Source organism: Schistocerca gregaria, chromosome 3 (genome assembly GCF_023897955.1).
Source record: "Schistocerca gregaria isolate iqSchGreg1 chromosome 3, iqSchGreg1.2, whole genome shotgun sequence".
Classification (NCBI taxonomy): domain Eukaryota; kingdom Metazoa; phylum Arthropoda; class Insecta; order Orthoptera; family Acrididae; genus Schistocerca; species Schistocerca gregaria.
This window is the reverse complement of record NC_064922.1, coordinates 515,329,481-515,351,880: the sequence shown is the minus strand read 5'-3', so window position 1 is coordinate 515,351,880 and position 22,400 is coordinate 515,329,481. Positions and strand designations below refer to the sequence as shown.

The 22,400-nt window shown below is 40.3% G+C and overlaps 1 protein-coding gene across 2 annotated transcripts in view; it reads left to right on the top strand.

Annotated features, from left to right (window-relative positions):
- LOC126354034 (probable sodium/potassium/calcium exchanger CG1090) overlaps window positions 1-22,400 on the top strand; it is a 448,803-nt gene that overhangs the window by 382,059 nt on the left and 44,344 nt on the right. For both annotated transcript variants that reach the window (XM_050003370.1, XM_050003369.1), the window contains exon 6: window positions 10,252-10,526. In XM_050003370.1, the coding sequence (XP_049859327.1) occupies window positions 10,252-10,526 (275 nt within the window). The remainder of the gene's footprint in view (window positions 1-10,251; window positions 10,527-22,400) is intronic.

The following is a 22,400-nucleotide window of genomic DNA, read 5'->3' as shown; positions in this document are numbered from 1 at the left end:
ATCTGTGATTTCATTCTGCCACATTACAAGACAAAATTGAGATGTTCTCTCTTGATACCAAAGTGATTTCACATTCATGGTTGATTCATTTGTACATTCCCTCAGACAGTACAACAGATGAAAATAATATTACCCAACAGATACAATAATAGTGATTGTCTGAAACTGAAAACATTAAGTAAATTTTTGTCTCTTTCACCAAACTGCTGTTTACCTAGTTATTTAATGATAAAATATTTGGTTGAAGTTCTTCACTGACTATTACATAAAACATATTAGCAAGTAAAGAAATTATTCATCATGGAAAGTCATAAATTCTGTGTTTTAGGTGATTTTGTGTAGATTCTATGTTTTAGGCTGTTTTGTGTACTTCAGAAATAACTTTAGAAAACAAATTGAAATTCATACTGTTATTAACGATTAACAGTAAAAATTTCATAACAGTCGGGTTGCTTGAAATGTCTTTAATAATACATACATATTGTAATATTTGCTTTCCTTAAACTACATACACACACCTTAGTTTAACGAAATGGCCAGTTCATGTGTAACTTGGCACTCCCATTGTGCAAAAGCATTCTGAAGGGCCTGAGTCACTGCATATGGCAAGAAAGCTTCTGGTAGTGTTCTATACATTACTATAAGATTTAGAAATAACTTCAGGTATGTCCCAGAGAAGTGTGTAGGAACTCTCACTGTTCATACTGTATATTAATGACCTTGCAGGGAATGTAAATAGTAGCCTCTGAATCAATTATCTGTAATGAAGTATTGTAATAACAGCTGTTCAGATATCCAATCAAATTCTGATTAGATTTCAATGTGGTGAAAAGATTAGCAATTTATAATATCTTAGATTTTCCCAGTGATTTGTTGTTATCTCATAGAATCAGGTGTACTGCCAGTGGTCCACATCCTCCCAACAGAATATTTTGATGTCGTAACTCAGTGTCTACATCAGGTGTTTCCTGAGACTGGGAACTCCTGATGAAGATGCCAAGTTATGATGTCTAAATCTCGTTTTGGGAAGACACAGTCCACTGGCAGTACACCCCATTCTACGAGACTATTGGCGACTTGTTTAAATGTTCAGAAATGTAAAATACTTCAAATCACAAAATGAAAAAAGCATATTATCCTGTAACTAGAATACTACTATTCAGTTGCAATCAGTGAACTTGTTCAAATACCAGGGACTTACAATCTGTAGGCTGGGGCTTATTGTTGTTGTCATCTTCAGTCTGAATTGATGCAACACCCCACACTAGTCTATTCTATGTAGACCTCTTTATCTCTGCATACCTACTGTGACCTACATCTACTTGAGCCTGTTTACTATACTAAAACCTTGCTGTCCCTTAAAAGTTATACCTCCTCACACTCCATTTCATTATCAAATGATGATTTATTAATATCACAGGAAGTGTTCTATTAGCTCATCAAGCTGTACCATAGTTTTATTCCTCCAATCTGATTCAGTATCTCCTCATTAATTATTAATCTGTCCATCTAGCTTCAGCATTCTTCTATAGCAGCACATTTCAAAAGCTTTGGGTGTCTTCTTTTTTTATCACCCACATTTCATTCCCGTATAAGGTTATTCTCCAACAAAATACTTTTACGAAAGATTTTGTAATATTTAAATTTATATTCGGTGTTAACAAATTTATCATTTTAAGAAGATATGAAATCAAATGAAGGTGTAGGCTGAATTATAGACAAAGCAGAAGACAGATTTTTGATTCATTGGTGTGATAATAGGAAAAAGTGGTCTGTCTTCAGAGGAGGTTGCTTCTAAAACACTCACACATTTTGTCCTGTAATATACTCAAGTGTTTGGGATGCATACCCAATAGAACTAACAGTCGATATTGAATGTATACAACAAAATTGCAGCATGAATGGCCACAGTATTTTTTGATCCATGAGGGAGCTGCTGAAAAACATGAACTAGCAGTCACTTGGAGATAGAATTCAGGTGTCCCACACAAACACTGTTCACAAAATGTTAAGAACCAATATCACGTCATGAATCTGGAAATACCCTGCAACCACATATGTATTGGTTCTATAGGAACTGGAGGGACAAGATTGAACTAATTACAGCCAGCACACAAGTATTTAAGCAATCATTCTTCCCGCACGCCGTAAGCGAATGGAAAGGAAATGAATAGTAAAATGTGGTTCAAAATTGAGTATCCTCTGCCATACAACTCACAGTGGTTTCCAGAGTGTAGATGTAGATGTCAATTTTGTGTTTCCTGTCTCATATGAGGGGATACCCCAAAAAAATTCTTTTTTAAGCTTTGTATTTTCAAAATTGTTTACAAAACAACCTTATCCACTTCAAAATATTCTCCATTACAATTAATACATTTGTCCCACTGGTGCTACCACTGTTCAAAACATTTTTTTGTAGTCGTCTTTAGAAATGGCTGACAGCTCCTCCCTCATTTTTCTTGACTTTTTCAATATTGTCAAATCGGTGTCCTTTCGTGCCCCTTTTCATGTGTGGAAATAAGAGAAAGACCCAGGGAGCCACATCAGGTGAGTAAGATCAATGGGGCAGTGGAACCATGCCATTTTTAGTAAGGAACTGTCTAACAGAGATGACAGTGTGCGCAGGTGCATCGCCGTAGTGGAAGAAACAGTCTACTGTCGCCACAAATTGGTTTTTTTTTTGACAAGCAATGTTGCCCAATCTTCTTACAACTTCCAAGTAAAAGCTTTGATTCACAGTCTGACCTGAGGAAACAAACTCTGAATGAACTGCGTCCTTGGCATCAAAAAAGGAAATCAGCATTGTTTTGATGTTTGATTTGACCCGATATTTTTTTTGGGCTGGGCGATGATGACATATTCCATTGGCTTGACTGTTGCTTTGTTTCTGGGTTGTAACTGTAGCACCATGACTCATCACCAGTTATGACCCTTGACAGAAAATCTGGATCAGTTTAAAGCTGTTGTTTCAAAGCACAACATGTTTCAACTCAATGTTCCTTTTGATTGTCAATCTGAACCTGAAGAATAGACTTGGCAGCAACCCTTTGTATTTCCAAATCTTCCATTAACATTCACTAAACGAAGCTCCAAGATAACCCACTAATCTCTGACAGTTGATAAATTGTCTGTCTCCGGTCTGTGAGTACAAGTTCTCGAATCTTTTCAACATTTTTGTCAGTTTGGGCAGTTGATAGACATCCACTATGAGGTTTGTCATCAACATGTCGCCATTTTCAAATCAAGCAAACCACTCTTACACTTGTGTTTTTTCCATGCCGTCATCTTGGTAAGCTGTTTTCAATGTTAAAACAGTTATAGCAGTATTTTTACCAAGTAGAAAGCAAAATTTCACAGGCTGCACGTTGTTCTCTTAAGCTTGCCATCATAAAAACAAAACAAGAACAAAACAGGACTAGCAAAAACAATCACTGCAGTTGAACAGAACAACCTATATCAAGAACATGGACAGCGATGAACTGGCAGTGAGTTGCGTTATACAAGCCTAGCAGCAGAAATATATAGTATACCAGCTCTGTAGACGGCAGTGTTATGTTTTTTTCTTCTTCTTCTTTTTTTTTGGGGGGGGGGGGACAGTTGGACTTTTGCATTGGGATATAAAACCCATTCTGAATGTTAGATAAAGTTGTATAGTATATATAGAAATTATTTTTATTGCTAGAATTTTGTTTGTGAATTGCACAATTGATTCTGAATTCACTGTTGTTATGAACCACACACAAAATTAGGGAGTAGGCTAAATGTAAGAATCCCTAGGTAACTTCTGAAAGATGTTTGGTTATCATTTTCTTACTGCATGCTGCTGCAGAACAAATTTGTTTCTTAATTGTTGCTAGCAATCTCACCTGCAGATCCACACAGCGAGAGAGATTTCCGAGCTCAAAGAAGGCAAGTGCCATCTCAGTTTGTTATCCATCTGGATGCCTAGGGATTCCAGATATGTAGGTTTTCATTTAGTGTAAACTCAATGAGCTGTACTTCTGGTAGCTGTAAACCATTTTTATTTATTTAGAATTACATAAAATGAGTTTGTGTGAACCAGTTGTAAGCCTGTCTCATTATTCTCCTGGTTGTGTCTGATATTGGTGCATTTTGGGCCCTTTATCAGTATACTTGTATCATTAAAAACATCACAGTAATTGAAGAGTTACAGTGCATCATTTATATCATTTATGTATGTTGAGAACAGGAATGAGGCAAGTTCTGAAACTAGTGGGACACCATTTTTTTGTGCTTCTCCACTCCTAATTTGGAGGTATTCTTGTGATATATTTTTTAAATATGATCTTAAATTTTCTGTTGTTAATATATAATTTTACCCATACAAATGGAAGCCTTTAGTGCCATAACACTTTTAGTTATTTCTGTAACAATTGAGTCTGCAATCCTGATATTAGCTGGTGCAGCATACAGTGCATGCATAAGTAAATTGCCTTGTGTTGTCAGTTGCTGTTAGGAAAATTTCATTAAAGTTTGTGGCAATTATTGGAATCCAACAAATTGTCTCATTGTTACCGTCATGAAAATGTTGAACATCATTTATCTAACAAACTTTACTCTTTTAGTGACTCATAATGCTCCACATTACCTTTGCCTTGTTTATCACAAAATTTATTTGGATAACTAAAGTGTTGTATTAACAGCCTTCTTCCTGTATTGATGCAGTCTTGCATTCATAACGTGGGTGCAGAGGGTCTCTTTAACAGACTATGTCACAAATATAAAATTAACCCCAGAACAGGAAAACAGAACATGCGGAGCACTTTAAGGAATGGTACTATAACCATTCTTGTGTTGTATGTACATATGTGATATCCAATTGCTTTAAAAGATGGTTTAATGACTACTGGGGTTGCCGATATGGAGTACCGGCAGTAGGTGGCATCACAATGCACCTAATATGAAAAATGTTTGTCTTTGGGGGTATCAGGATACTTTTGATCACACAGTGTATTAAGTTTCTTTGATCTCCTCACCTTTGTTAATATATACCTTGACTTGTTATATTCTCCTGAATGTTCTACTTATTGAAGGTATCTAAGATACATGATAAATGAATGAATGGCTGAATAAAAGAGTGAGTGATTTTTGTTTTATTGATAACATAGTTTTTTGCTTGTAGTGCCCCTTAAAGTATTTATTAAAACTAATTTTCTTTATTAAATTATGTTTTCTCCTCCTGGTGCAATATACTTTAATCTCGGAAACAGCTATCATCAGTTTCCACTGCCCTTAAACCATTATAAAGAAAAACTGGATTATTAGTGTTGTAAAACCATGTTTAAGAAAGGATTAACTTTCTCATCTCTGTTTATACTCGGGAAACTTTGTACTATTACACTTATGTACAGAAAAAAAAGAACACCTTGAGTGACTAGAGATAGTATGTTCATATTCACAGGACATGTATATTAGTATGTTCTGCAGAAATGATTAGCATCTGAACCATGTCAGCCTGTGGGTTCAACATCAATATCAACATCACTGCACAACATCACCTAGTTGTAAAGTATGCCTGCAGCTCTTGTTGTTGCTACAAACTGTAGGTAATGAATTGTTCATCCAAGAAATTGCTAGTCGTGTGGGGTAAAGTGTTTCAGCAGTGCAACGGTGTGTGCAGAATGGCTCATGGAAGGCTGTAGAACACGATGAGATGGATCCAAATGGCACTGCAACACAGATCTGTGTCTCCTCCTCAGCTCTCACACAACAGTGGAACAGTGTAACACACTGTTCACTATCGGGTGACAGTCCGCCGCTGTTTGTTACAACATGGGTTACATGTGCATCGTCCATTCCTCCAACGAATGTGCAGTGGTGTATGGCACAAAATCACTGAGGACAGGAATGGAATCAGATAGTGTTTTTGGACGAATTCAGGTTCTGTTTGTCTGAAAATAATGGTCGCATTTTGGTTCACCATAGAGGGAGAGACATCACAGTGACTGCATTTAACCAAGACATACAGTGCCAGCTCAAGGCCTTATAGAGTGCAGTGCTATTGGGTACAACCACAAATCACAGTTTGTGTGTGTCCAGGGCACTGTGGCCTATGTGAATGACATCTTGCGACAGCTAGCCATACCCTTCCTGCACAACACTCCAAACACCGTTTTTCTGCAAGACAATGCATGACCACATGTTGCTGCATAAACAACTGCCTTCTTAGTGTCACAGGATGTCAGCCTTTTGCCTTGGTACACCAGACCACCAGACTTGTTGCCAGTCACAAATGTGTGGGATATAGTGAAACAACAGGTGCAGTGCCTGTGTCCTAATGCCAACCACCGTAAACGGAATGCAGCGTGGATGTCTATATCATAGGACACTATTCACACCTTGTATACATTGATACCGTTATGTGTGGAAAGATTTATCAGAGCCCATGGTTGTCCCTGTGCCTATTAGGCAATGGGACACATGCTGAACCGAGGTGACTAAAATGCTAATCATTTCTACAGAACACACTAATGTACATGTCCTGTGAATATGAACAGCCTATCTCTAGTTGTTCAAGGTGTTCTGTTTCTTGTGAACATGAGTGCATTTGCCCTGTAAATTGTCTGTGAATAAAATGTCAGAGTCGACATTTATAAATCTGTGGATGTATACTTTCCCCTTTATAGCTAAATTTTGTTGATAGGGATGTTTTATTGATGCCATTTGATTATTGTGGCCAGAAAGGAAATTTTTGGGGGTTAACATGTATTTTAAGAAAGAGAGTTGGACTCAGAAACAATTTATGAATTACTGTTTTGATGTTTCTTATTATTGTTGTGAATGTTACTGTTGTGAACAAACTGAAGTTGTATAACAGAAACAAAATCTCCTCAATCAGTACTGTTGAAAATCAAGTCACTATTACAGTCACGACATAATGGTGACTTGCCATTCATTTTTATTACATTTCCACAGCACTCTTTCTAGTTGTGTGATAGAGTTCAAAACATTGTCTGTTGGAGTCTGTACTATGTCAGAACCACTATCTTTTATGTGTCCAAGTCTGTTACTGACTTTTAACATTCAAGAGCTGTCAGTTAGGCCCATGGCCCATGGATTTATTCCACTCTTTGTGCATATAGCTATGCCCTCTTTACTACTATTATGGCCACAGTAATGTGTTATTAATTTGTATTCATTCAGGAGTGTGTGCCTAGATTTTCCATTGTTTGATTTTTGTCCAATTACTATGACTTTCAAATGACATTTTATTTTGCACAACACATCTGTAGAAATATCTTTTGATTTCTAAAATTGATGTAACCCTGCAAAAAGCTTGTCGCATCTAACAGGCTTTGTATGTTTTTTGATGAAAAAGTTACACATGTATTTTGATTTTTACCCTTTGTGCTGTCCAAACTGTCACTTTTTGTGTTTTCGCTTCGCATCTCTGTCTTTCAGAAGCATTTACCATGGATAAGGCCCAGTGAAAATATTATAGAGATTGGACGGACAGTAATCTGGTTACATTGATGCTTCTGGAAATAGTTGTGTAACTTTAAAATAAAATAAAAGTTCAGATGTAGACAATTCTATACTTGGCGAGACCATGTGGGCAACTTTGGCATATTTGAGTTTATATGCTCAATGGAATGCTTCATCCATGGCTTCCTGCATTACTTAAAGAGTGGTGCAAGTGTGGTACATTCTTTTTAAAATACTAATTATTGGCATTCACTGTCAAGAGAGATCTGTGTTAATTATAACGTTTCTGCTCCTTGACTGCTTCCTAAAAGAAGGACCTTCTTGTTTTTTTAACCTTCCTTATCTTGTCAGATTGTTCCTGAACTCCATCAGTTGGCTGCTCACTGCTGTCCACACTCTATAAAGCACTAAAGTTGTTGATGAAGTCTAGACTAATGCTAGCTGGATTATAGCATCTCTTAAACCTCTTCCCTGCTGTTACAGATATCACAGTGATCTAGCTTGCTTTCAACTGTTCTAATTCTGCAAGATCAGCTTTGAGTTTCAATGTCAACTGCTCCTCCCCTATGCAGGATAACAAAATCATCAGTTATCAGCTGCATCTCTTTTCAGGAGGTTTGCTTCACAGCATCCTACACAGAAAAGGCCTACACGGTCTTCACAGTGTAGGCTACAGTATATAATGAGATTTTATTAAATTACAACAAAGAGACAGAAGATGACTTCTAAGATCAATGGAATAGAATGGATAATGCCTTGAAAAGAGATTATAAGATGAACCTAAATAAAAGTAAAACAAGTATAATGGAGTGTAGTCAGATTGAGTTAGATGATGGTGTATGAATTGGATAAGGAAGTTAGATGCTGAAAGTAGTAGATAAGTTTCACTATTTTGGCAGAAAAATAACTGACTGAGGCAGCAAGCAGTACAGAGAGTATAAAATGTACACTGGCAAGAACAAGAAAAGCTTACTTGAAAAACAGGAACATCTTCATATCTTATACAAATTTAAATGCAAGAGATCTTTCCTGAAAGTATTTCTTTAGCCTTATATTAAGTGAAATGTGGAAATTAACATTCTGACAAGAATAGATGATTTTGAAATGTGGTGACACAAAAGAAAGCTGATGATGAAATGGATGGATCGAGTAACTAATAAAGATGTAGTTGATCAAATTGGGGAGAATAGAGCTGTATGGCTGCTGGCTAAAAGAAGGGATTGATTGGTAGCACACATCCTGATACCCTAAGGAATGCTACACATTCTGATAATCCAAGGAATACTTAATTTGGTAATGGTGGGAAGTGTGTGTGTGTGGGAGGGGTGGGGGGGGGGGGGGGGGGGTGATGGGAGGGAGGCAGTGGAGGGTAAAAATGTAGAGTGAGACTAGTTCTTGAAGACAGTAAGAAGGTTCAGATTTATACAGGGAACAGTTATTACATGGATATGAAAAGACTTGAGATGGACAGCATGGTAACCTGCACTGAACCACTCTTCAGACTCATGACTATAACTTAAAACTGCCTAGCAGCTTTGCACAAAAGATTGTCTGTACCTTGGACTGGCATTCAGTTTGCCTGAAGGAAGGTCTTTACCTTGGGCTTTGAGATATTGGTTGCAGTTGCCCTCAATTTGTGGGAGCCACGAACACATGGTGTAGCCAGTGATAACCCAAACTGTCACAATCAAGTGTTTATGCTGTTGAAAAATGCATGATGGCAGATAGCTTCTAGAAAATACGTCTCCATCACTGAAGCGCAGAGGGAAGAGAAATTCTTACGAAAACACTACATTTTGTCCCTCAGTTTTTCCACTGGTAGAAACATTTATGGCTTCTGGGCCACAATAACACATGCGTCCAGTACTGTGTGGGCTGGGGGCACTGAATTGTTGACAGATGTTTCACATATGGTACAGGGCTCTAGTGTTGAGTAAATACTTGGACAAAACTGTATGACCCACTGCTTTGTGGATAAAGTGGTGGTCATCCCATACTACAGTCACGTTATGTCATCTATAATACCTGATCATCACTGCATACAACCCTCTTATATCCACTAATTCCTTGCACATATCACATTGTCACAGCATGATGCCTGAAAGTCGGAGTGAAGGTTACAGTTTAATATCTAGTAAACAACAATGGGGAAGAAAGGTATCAGTATACGTTTTGAAGAAACCATCCCAGCATTCATCTTGTGCAGTTTGGGGAGACAACAGAAAATTTTGATGGTTAGATTGGGAATCAAATTCTAGTCATTAGGGCCCAGGTCTCAGTCGCTATGCCACTTTGCTTTGCTCCTGTACACTGCAAAATGTCATATGAGGAACCCGTTTCCTAGAAGCCAGTCACTACAACCTCATCCAAACTCACCCATATGCTGGTACTGTGCCCTTTGATATCAGTGACGTAATTGACACTTACTTCCATGTTTTCATTTTGACAGTTCCTCATTAGCAGAGCTTGCTGCACCACGGACCTTTTGATCACAAGGAGAGGCACTTACTTCTTCAACCACTTTGAGGGCACAGCTGATTCTATAAGTGTATTCCCTATCTGTCACCATCAATCATTTATTGCTGGTACATTGTGTTAAACGTCCTAGTTTGATTTCATTCAGGTCATTATTTTTTAGTGTTGCAGTTTCAACAAGTGTTAATGTAACTTAATCATTCTGCAATGTGCTTACCATATGCAGTATGCTAAATGATAATTAATAAAATTAAGCCCAGTAGTCAAGCATTCTTCACTGTAATTTGGAATTGCAAGAGCACATTCTCATACTGCCCAACATGTTGGCAGGATCGAGTCCTTCACAATGCTGGTGATGTATGGTGCATACTGTGTGGTGCTGCACTACAATGCACGACTGGAGCGCTGGGCCCAGACACTGCCAGTACCCTGTCGTGTGCAGGCTCCAGAAGAAGAGTCTGCACTCGTATCTTACCGACATCTAGAAGAGGATCGCTCTCGCCGACCATCTTACACCAGCCCACAGCAGTCAATGGACAAGCAGCAACTGAGCTTCAGTACAACGAATCAGGGACAGTCACCAATTCAGCAAGAGTACTCAACTGGTAAGCTTGAGAGTAGGCAACAGGACGGGAAGAACACAGTGCAAACACTGTACTGAAGTTTTCAGCTTCCTATATCCTTACAGGTTTTTTTTTTAAATAAAGCACACATGTGAAGTGATCCATAAACTTGCTTCATTGGGAAAACACAAAATATAACTAAGTTGAAATCTGTTGCTTCAAAGATGCTTTGTTCTTGATACTGTGATCTACCTCAATCAGCTGCTAACTACTTTTCATTAAATGTTTTTCTTTCAACAGTGATCAAGATCAGTAAGATATCCTTAATCAGAGTTCCATACAATTTACAGAGAACTGGTTTTACTTATGAACTATAACTGCCCAATTCATAAAAATATTTATCTTACAGTGTCTCCTATTAAGTGATGTCAAATAAGCAAAAATGACGTACTAACACAGAAAGTAGATATTGATTATGCTAATATCTGTGATTACAAGCAGCTGACAGTCTTAAATTATTGGACTTATAACTTGGCAATAAATTCAGCTAATAAATTTAACTAAGAGGAGATTACCCCAGAACTGCTGAAACATCAAAACAAATCTTAATTTATCTGTGGTAATAGTGGTTTACCTCTGTGGCTATTGGCTGAATTAATTGAAGAACTATATAGTGAGCAGCCACTTTTTATGTAGCATTATTTATGATAAGACACAATACATGCTTTAGCAAACTGGAGAAGAGCCTGAAACAAATCTCTGCAAAAATAAAGTAGTATAAATAGCGGCTGGTTTTCATACTTTTTCAAGTAAACAAATCTTTATTTCAATCCAGAAGTTGTCAGATGTAGGTCACATGAATGAAAAAAAAAAAAAAAAAAAAAAAAACAAAAACAAAAACATACTTTACTTACTTTCATTCCTTAATGTCACAAAGTATCATTTTTCTGGGAAAGGGGGAGGGGGGGGGGGTGGTAACTCATCCAGTCAAGCAAAAGTTTCTTAAATGCTGAAGCAGGTAATACAAATTGTTTGTGCTGTGAACTCAGGAACATCCTGCAGAGTTATATTCAGGGAACTGGGAATACGTACTACTGCTGCTTTCCAGTTTACTTATTCCTGAATGAAACTTGTGATAAATTAAATATACCAGTACCTTTTTCAAAGAAACAGTTTAGTTTATGGAACCAATACTGGAAATAAGAATAATCTTGATAACACTTTGGTCCAGAAAGGTGTCCAGTATTCAGGAACACACATTTTCTGTAACTAGCTGGCACCTATGAAACGTTTAATTACTAATAAAGGCCAAAAGGATTTACTGGTGACCAACTTCTCCTAGTCCATTGATGAAATTTTGTAGTGGAACTGATTGCTGTATATCTTAAATGAAAATAAGTTCCAAATTTTGAGACGTATTTCACATTAATGAGTATCATATCATGTAGCATCTGTGGAAGGACTATCAGCATGTCTTTTTTTATATATATAAATATGGAGCGTGGAATGTGGGATCACTTAATCGGGCAGGTAGGTTAGAAAATTTAAAAAGGGAAATGGATAGGTTAAAGTTAGATATCGTGGGAATCAGTGAAGTCCGGTGGCAGGAGGAACAAGACTTCTGGTCAGGAGACTACAGGGTTATAAACACAAAATAAAATAGGGGTAATGCAGGAGTAGGTTTAATAATGAATAGGAAAATAGGAATACAGGTAAGCTACTACAAACAGCATAGTGAACGCATTATTGTGGCCAAGATAGATACGAAGCCCACACTACTACAGTAGTACAAGTTTATATGCCAACTCGCTCTGCAGATGATGAAGAAATTGAAGAAATGTATGATCAAATAAAAGAAATTATTCAGATAGTGAAGGGAGACGAAAATTTAATAGTCATGGGTGACTGGAATTCGGTAGTAGGAAAAGGCAGAGAAGGAAACGTAGTGGGTGAATATGGATTGGGGAAAAGAAATGAAAGAGGAAGCCGCCTGGTAGAATTTTGCACAGAGCACAACTTAATCATAGCTAACACTTGGTTCAAGAATCATAAAATAAGGTTGTATACATGGAAGAAGCCTGGAGATACTGACAGGTTTCAGATAGATTATATAATGGTAAGACAGAGATTTAGGTTTTAAATTGTAAGACATTTCCAGGGACAGATGTGGACTCTGACCACAATCTATTGGTTATGATCTGTAGATTAAAACTGAAGAAACTGCAAAAAGGTGGGAATTAAAGGAGATGGGACCTGGATAAACTGACTAAACCAGAGGTTGTACAGAGTTTCAGGGAGAGCATAAGGGAACAATGGACAGGAATGGGGGAAAGAAATACAGTAGAAGAGTGGGTAGCTCTGAGGGATGATGTAGTGAAGGCAGCAGAAGATCAAGTAGGTAAGAAGACGAGGGCTAGTAGAAATCCTTGAGTAACAGAAGAAATATTGAATTTAATTGATGAAAGGAGAAAATATAAAAATGCAGTAAATGAAGCAGGCAAAAAGTAATACAAACGTCTCAAAAATGATATTGACAGGAAGTGCAAAATGGCTAAGCAGGGATGGCTAGAGGACAAATGTAAGGATGTAGATGCTTATCTCACTAGGTGTAAGATAGATACTGCCTACAGGAGAATTAAAGAGACCTTTGGAGATAAGAGAACCAATTGTATAAACATCAAGAGCTCAGATGGAAACCCAGTTCTAAGCAAAGAAGGGAAAGCAGAAAGGTGGAAGGAGTATATAGAGGGTCTATACAAGGGCGATGTACTTGAGGACAATATTATGGAAATGGAAGAGGATATAGGTGAAGATGAAATGGGAGATACAATACTGTGTGAAGAGTTTGACAGAGCACTGAAAGACCTGAGTTGAAACAAAGCCCCGTAGTAGACAACATTCCATTGGAACTACTGACAGCCTTGGGAGAGCCAGTCCTGACAAAACTCTACCATCTGGTGAGCAAGATTTATGAGACAGGCGAAATTCCCTCAGACTTCAAGAAGAATATAATAATACCAATCCCAAAGAAAACAGATGTTGACAGATGTGAAAATTACCGAACTATAAGTTTAATAAGTCACAGCTGCAAAATACTAACGCGAATTCTTGACAGACAAATGGAAAAACTAGTAGAAGCCGACCTCGGGGAAGATCAGTTTGGATTCCGTAGAAATGTTGGAACATGTGAGGCAATACTGACCCTACGACTTATCTTAGAAGCTAGATTAAGGAAGGGGAAACCTACATTTCTAGCATTTGTAGACTTAGAGAAAGCTTTTGACAACGTTGACTGGAATACTCTCTTTCAAATTCTAAAGGTGGCAGGGGTAAAATACAGAGAGCGAATGGCTATTTACAATTTGTACAGAAACCAGATGGCAGTTATAAGAGTCGAGGGACATGAAAGGGAAGCAGTGGTTGGGAAGGGAGTGAGACAGGGTTCTAGTCTCTCCCCGATGTTATTCAATCTGTATATTGAGCAAGCAGTGAAGGAAACAAAAGAAAAATTCGGAGTAGGTATTAAAATCCATGGAGAAGAAATAAAAACTTTGAGGTTTGCCGATGACATCGTAATTCTGTCAGAGACAGCAAAGGACTTGGAAGAGCAGTTGAACGGAATGGACAGTGTCTTGAAAGGAGGGTATAAGATGAACATCGACAAAAGCAAAACGAGGATAATGGAATGTAGTCGCATTAAATCGGGTGATGCTGAGGGAATTAGATTAGAAAATGAGACACTTAAAGTAGTAAAGGAGTTTTGCTATTTGGGGAGCAAAATAACTGATGAAGGTCGAAGTAGACAGGATATAAAATGTAGACTGGCAATGGCAAGGAAAGCAGTTCTGAAGAAGAGAAATTTGATAACATCCAGCATAGCTTTATGTGTCAGGAAGTCGTTTCTGAAAGTATTTGTATGGAGTGTAGCCATGTATGGAAGTGAAATATGGACGATAAATAGTTTGGCCAAGAAGAGAATAGAAGTTTTTGAAATGTGGTGCTACAGAAGAATGCTGAAGATTAGATGGGTGGATCACATAACTAATGAGGAAGTACTGAATAGGATTGGGGAGAAGAGAAGTTTGTGGCACAACTTGACCAGAAGAAGGGATTCGTTGGTAGGACATGTTCTGAGGCATCAAGGGATCACCAATTTTGCATTGGAGGGCATCGTGGAGGGTAAAAATCGTAGAGGGAGACCAAGAGATGAATACACTAAGCAGATTCAGAAGGATGTAGGTTGCAGTAGGTACTGGGAGATGAAGAAGCTTGCACAGGATTGGGTAGCATGGAGAGCTGCATCAAACAAGTCTCAGGACTGAAGACCACAACAAAAACAACAAATATGTATTATTAGTGAACCTGGCAATTCTTCAAAACTGATACATATATATTTCAGTTGGATATGCATCCTAATCTTATTCTCGCCCCACTCTCTGTTCATGTATTCTGGCCCCTTCTCTTTGTCTATCACCTCCTCCCCCTCTCTCTGTCCAACTCCTCCTCCTCCTCCTCCTCCTCCTCCTCCTCTCTCGCAACTATCACTTCCTCCCCCTCTCCTACTCTCCATCTCCTCCTACCCTTCTCTCTCACTGTCCATCTCCCACCTCTGTCCATCTTCTATTCCACCTCTCCTTCTTTCCTGCCTTGAACCTTTTTTTATTGTTAATGGAAACAAAACCTTGATTTGGACTTGAAGTCACATAAATGAGTAGATAAGTTGGCTTGAATCATTGGTATATGAGCTGTGAGAGAGAGCTCTCAGCTCCTGGATCTGCAGGGATAATAGCTCCAATTACAATAATTCATATAGTTCCACCAAGACCATGACAGGCATGCAGGTTCGGAGGTCCCATTGCATGAAGGACTTGTGCTCACTGTGGCATTTCGGGTGCACCAGGTGCAGGTCAGCTGTGCTCACTGTGGCATTTTTGGTGCAGCAGGTGCAGGCCAGCTGTGTAGTTGTACAGCTGCTGTACAAAGGTCAGGGTGCAGGTGGTAGCCAGCAGGTCTGCAGCTTGATTAAGCCACCTGGGATGGCAAGCAGGTAAACAGCTGTGGTGGTGGATGCACCCAAGTTGGTTTTGTGGGCCAGCAAAAAGCCTAGGAGAACTACCAGCAGAGCTACAGACCATTGGCATCCTGTAGAATATCTCCATCATTCTATTAGTAGCAAGGTGGTAACTAGTCATAAAATGGTTGGGCATGCCTCAAGTTTTGGTGCACACTTTAAACAGGCAAGATGTGAACTGTCATCCATGGTCCATTGTCACATGGTGAGGGTACCCAATACAGAAGACCCTGGTGTCCATGAAAGCCTTGGTCACTGTATCTGCCATGTTGTTGGCCAATGGCATGGCTTCCAGCCACTGAGTGAATCTGTCAATGATGGTGAGGATGTACCAGTGGCCTTTTGATGACGGAAGGGGCCCACAAGGTCAGTATGGTCAAAGGGAACAATGGTCCTTTAGGGGAAAGAATAGGTGTGTGCACCTCCCGGGGTGTGGGTGGGGGGGGTGGGGGAGGGATTGGTTAGGGGTGGAAATTCAGAGAGAAGGTCAGCAAAGGAGGCAGGTGCAAGCCCATTCGGTGCAGCCTAGCTGGATACCAAGACAAACGAAATGCTCCTGCATGATGGATGCTGGACGCTGTGTTGGGACAGGTCATGTAGGTATTTGAATGCCTCTTTGCAGAAGTGCAGGGGGGGGGGGGGGGGGGGGTGAAGTAGAGGCACATGCACTATGCAAAGTCAGCTGGGCGTCTGAACTCATGCAACAATGTTCTTGAGGCCTGACACATGTCACGTGTCAGATGTGAACTGTGCCATGTATTTCTGTTGATGGAACTGCCTACAAGAAATCTGCATGCCTTACTTTTGACAAAACCTCATAGAGGCAGTGGTCAGTGAAGACTGTGAAGTGGCTTCCTCCTGCTAAGGGGTAGAAAAACTTCACTGCTTCATATACAGTCAGGAGCATGCAGTCATGTGTAGCCTAGTTCCACTACAGCAGAGAGAGTTTCACGGAAAAGAATGCCAGCCACTGCCAGAAATGTTCAATGCATTGTTTACTAATGGCACCCAAGACAGATTCGTTGGCACCAGTAGTGATCATGAGTGGTGTGATCAGGCAATGAAGGGTCTGGAGGGCAGCATGCGAAAGGTCATGTTGTGTTTGTTCAAAACTCTCTGTCAGTTGCACCATCCAGGCCATGGGCCTGCTACCTTCATTGTGGTCACAGTGATGCTTGCACATTTGTAGCATTCTTCAAGTGGTGCCAGAAAAAATTTCCATCCCAAGGAACCTGCAGAGTTCTCTGAAAGTTGTGAGGTACAGGAATTCAGCATTGGCTCAGACTTTCTTGTTCAGCAGGCAGGAGCCCATGGGTGATATCTTGTGTCTGAGAGGATGTCCATCTCTGGAACACCAAAAGTGCACCTCTCGATGTTGATTGTAGCTGTCACATCTTGGAGGTGTGAAAATACCTCCTAGAGTTGCCAGCAGTGCTCCATGAGATCATGTGAGTAGATGAGGACATTACTCAGGTCGGCAGAGCAACCCGAGGAGCCACATAGGTCATTGTTGAGAAAGCACTGCCCTGTCTGGGCGGTGTTATGGAGCCCAAAAGACATAAATATGCTCTGGAAAAGACCGAAGGGGATGTCTAATGCCATCTTCTCCATGTCCTCCAGAACACAGTCTACTTTGCAGATGATGGTTGCACTGGACAGATCTGTTCTGTAACTGTGGAAGAGGGGCAATGGTTAGCAGTAGGGAACTATCCTGGCATTGAGGGCCTGAAAGTCACCACACAGACACCAAATGACACCTTCGTTTTGGGATGAGGTGTATAGCGGAAGCCCATGAGCTCTTTGAGCGGTGGAGCATACCAGCAGTGATCACAGCTTGAATATCAGTCTGTGCGGCTCTATGCTTACCCAGCTGAAGGCAGCATGGGCGACAGAAAACCAGGGGCTCAGTGTCATTCTGATGTACTAGCGCAATGTATTGTGATATACTTCCCAGACGAGTGGTGGTGGGCAGTGCTGGAAGAGTAATGGGGATGAGGAGAGGAAATTCAGTGAAGAATATGACAATAACTTGATGACAAAATGGGTTGCAGCATAGGATCTACAAGGAATGGTACAGTGAGACATGCCATCAACAATATGATTCACTTGGCCTAGGAAGAGGCCATAGTGTGCAATTAAGCCAATACCAGGGATAGGGTCCATAATGTCAGCCACAATGAAGGCCCATGTGAAGTCTATCCTGAGGCCAATATTGATGTACTGGGTGTGGGACCTGTAGTTTGTGATTATGAAGCCATTCACCACAGTGAGAAGAAGGTGGGGGCCAGAGGAAAGTAACAGTTCAGAGGGATAGACCAAGAGATTGGAGCTGGTGTCAACAGGTAGGCTGCTGGAGAGGATGGGTTCCAATGACTGTGCATGAACAATTGCTGAGAAATACAGTAGCAGCCATGTGCACCTCCTGCCAGGTGACACCAATGTTAGGGGTTGATGTACACTGTGCCTGGAAGTTTGTGGTGTCATTGCCAAAACGCTAATGATACCGGCAAGCGAAGATCACTGACACACTGGATGGCCCAGCCGCAACTAATTTGGGAGGCTATGAACATGTGCAGGCATGCACATGGTGGTGGTAGGCATCACAGGATGCGGACAGGTACAGCAAGGGATGGGGGCTGCACACAATCCAGTGTGAAGTTACTACTACTACTACTACTACTACTACTACTGCTAATTCATCTTGCCAGTCATCTGGGTGAGAGCTACACTATGTCTGTGGAGGGTTTGTAGGATGTGGAGAGTGTCTGTGCTTGTACATACTGTATGTGTGGTTGACTGTGCAAAGGGTCATCATGATGCTGCACAGCGATGGTGTGGGGGTGATGGGACACCGAGACCCTGTCCACAATGGTGGCTGCCACTGCAGTGTTCATATAATAATGCATGGGTGACACCATGCAGGTTGCAGTGGACAGACACATGACTGAATTCATAAGTAGTAGCATTTCAGGAATAATCATAGGCTCGGCAAGTGCGTGGAGATGCTGGAGGAGTTGTGAAGTCCACATGTTGACACATTCCTCCAATGTGGCCACCCATGCAAAAAAATGCCGTCAGCTAGTCTTTCGGGGCATGGAATCTGCCAGACTGTGGCAGGCGCGCAATGATGTCACATACCTCCATGGTGATTAAAGGCTCCAGCTGCACAACTTTTACTGTGAATGCTAATCAAAGAACATGCAAATATTGCCTCCACAGAAAGAAATCACAGCCAGGGGGTTGCGGGAGTTGAAAGCAGCACATGGATCGTGGCACAGTCCAGCTGGGGGGTGGGGGAGGGGAATAGGAGGAGGGATGAAAACCCAGCTATATGCATTTGTACATCAGAGGGTGTGGGGGTGGGGTGAGTGGGGGTTGTGGTTACCAGCTACTCGAATGTAGCTGTAAGTCAGGATCAGACTCATCCTGAAGCATGATGCTTGACTCTCTGTGTTAGTGCTAGAACAGCAGTGCAGTACACTGCGCTACACACGTGGCCTAGTGTGGCAAGCATTAGCCAGGTGATGGGGGAGCGATACATTGGCAGTTTCTCAGTTTGCACACACATGGTGTGGAGCTTGACTTGGGGGCATGGGTTCAGCCGTGCTCACTAGTGTGAACACAAGTGGATACTGTGGGTTTGCTATACATGGAGAGTAAAACGGATGGTAAAGCATGGGAACAATTGTAACAAAAGATGTCTGCATACTAAACCATTCCTTTATCAGAAGGTTAATGGGCACAGTAAAAATGTCTCAATCACATCCATCAGGTAATCCCCATCACTCATGATGGTGTTTAGAGTACACACAAGGGGTGCCCACCATCCATGTGTGAGGAATCTGTGACTAAAGCAAATACAAAATACAAATAAATGAACTTGAGGTACTGTAGATGAAGCTAATCTAACACAGCTGGGGTTTTCAGTCTTCAATGGCTGTGCACATGGTGCCACAGTGGTTTGCGTGCCATTCACAAAAAGAGGTTAGATCTTGATGTACTTGCTGCAATTTAGCAGGCTCCAGGAAGTGGATACTCCATGCTAAGGACATGAGACTGTGAGGCATGTGTTGAATAATTTTTTCCTGCAATGTAATATCAATCTCGCCTACTAGTTCCCCTCAAGCATTGCAGGAACCTGCAATGCTGTTCACTTTATAATCATGAAAAACCAACTATCATTGATGTCTACATGGATTGTGTGCATATCTGGTAGCACTACAGCAAGATGTTAAGAAGTAACTTGAACATAAACTTGACACCAAAAAACTTAAATCACTGCACTCATCATGTGGACAACTTGGCATCGGCACAGGAAGTGCCTGGAACTGGGGATGCTTCCTGTAGTATGCTTTAGGGGAAAACCCGATATTCTGTAGCAAAGAGGTGCATGACAAAGGATATTTTTTTCCTTGGATGAACTCAGATTGTGTTGTGGTTTTTCTTTGTCAGGTGACATGTCATCTGCTACAGCCTGAAATTGTCTGATAGAGCAGATGGGTGGTGTCCACAAACATATGGTAGTTCTGGTACCGAGCGCTGTGGGTTTCGAATCTGTGCCAGATGGTATCGACCTCTATTATCTCTAGAGGTCTCTGCACCCATTGCGCCGTAAGCCATGGCTGCACGCATTCCTGGTTAATGTGAGGGCACCATGGTGGAGCTCGTGGTCACAGCAGCCAATAGTGATGTACCCTATCCTGTATTTAAGTGCCTGCCTCCCACTCAGTGAGAGAGTCTGATATTCGTGTGAGTCTATCGACATCTCACCTACAGACAGCATGTTTACATTACTTTGTTTCCATGTACAAGTGGATGTTGTGGATTCGTGAGGTTGTCACTTGTGACCCCATTGCTTCTTGCATGTTGTTGTTCATGAGGTCTTGCTCGGTCATCTGTCATTGTTCGTGTCTGTCCTTTCCCGTTCGTTTGTTCGCAGGCCACTCCCATTTGGTCCCACCGTGCTTTGTTCTCGACAACCTCATGACCTGAACAGTCATGATTACAACAATAGTGTCTTGCCACATCACAATAATAAGTTCAATTGAAGAGGAATGGACTTCTCTAAAAAGGGCAGTCACAGAAGCTAGATAGATAAATAAAGATCGAATTAGATAACTCTGAAGGAACTTTGAGCAATGAGCAACATAAAAAAACTGCAGTGTTTTGATGACAGAAGAAAGTACAAACATGTCCTGGGAAAAGGAGGAACACAGAAAACTAAGTCACTTGGAATGAAGTAAACTTAAATTGCATGAAACAAGTCAAAATGCCTGCAAGAAAAATGGAAACAAAAATTGTTGTAGAAAAAACTGATGCATCATATGGAAAAGTCAAAACAACCTTCAGGAAAATCAAAATCAAATGTGTTAACATTAAAACTGCAAGAGGAATTCTACTATTAAATGCAGAGGAGAGAGTGCTTAGGTGGAAATAGTACATGGAAGGCCTCTACAAGGAGGATGAACTGTCTAATGACATTGTAGGTGAAATGGTAGTCGATAGGGAAGACACGGGTGATCCAGTATTAGAGTGAGAGTTTAAAAGAGCTTTGGAAGACTTGCAGTCAAATAAGGTGGAAAGCGTAGATACCATTCCTTCAGAATTTCTAGAATTATTGGGGTTAGTGGCAACTAAATGACTATTCACATTTGTTTGTAGAATCTCTGAGACATATGATAAACTTTTTGAAATCATTATCTACAAAATCCCGAAAATGGTAAGTGAGAACTATTTCAAAATCAGCTTAACAGCTAATGCATCCAAGATGCTCATAAGAATATTACACAGAAGAATGGAAAGCAAATTTGAGGGTCTTTTAGATGATTAGTTTGCCTTTACAAAAGTTAAAGGCACCAGAAAGGTAGCTCTGACAATGTGCTTAGTAATGGAAGCAAGACATAAGGAAAATCAAGACACACTCCCAGTATTTGTTGACACAGATAAAGTCTTTGACATGTAAAATGATGCAATAGTTTCAAAATTCTCTGGAACATAGTTTTAAACTGAGAATGGAAGACCATGAACAACATGCTCAGATTAGAAAGGGACAGGAATGTATGTTTTTACCCCTACTATTCAATCTATACATTGAAGAAGCAGGATGAAAATTGAAGGAAGTTTAAAGAGTGAGATTAAAATTCAGTGTGAAAGGATATTAGTGATAAGATTTTCTGATTACTTTGCTTATCCTCAGTGAAAATGAGGAAAAATTGCAGGATATGTTAAATGTTCTGAATATTCTAATGAGCACATATTATGCAGAGAGCAAACCCAAGAAAGACAAAACTAATGAGAGGCAGAAAGGAGATTAGTGATCAACTTAACATCAAAACTGGGGACCATAAAGCAGGCAAATTGTGTTGCCGTGGAAGCAAAATAATGCATTACTGACAAACCAAGGAGTACATTAAAAATTATCATAGAGCAGGCAAAGCACAGAGAGCATTCCTGGCCAAAAAAGGCCTATTAGAATCAAACATAGGACTGAATTTGAAGAAGAAATTTCTGAGAATGTGCATCCAGAGCACAGCATTGTATATAAATGAAATGAAATGATCGTATGGCATTGTTGGCCGGGAGGCCCCATTAAGGTTCGGCCACCAAGTGCAAGTCTTATTTCAGTCGGTGCCACATTGGGCAACTTATGACTGATGATGAGGATGAAATGATGATGAGGACAACACAACACCCAGTCCCCAAGTGGAGAAAATCTCCAACCCAGCTGGGAATCGAACCTGGGCCCAGTGCATGGGAGCAAGCATGTTACCACCCAGTTAAGCAGGTGGACAGCAATATGTAGAAGTGTTGTTATGTTGGTAATATAGCACCATATTTCAGCTTTT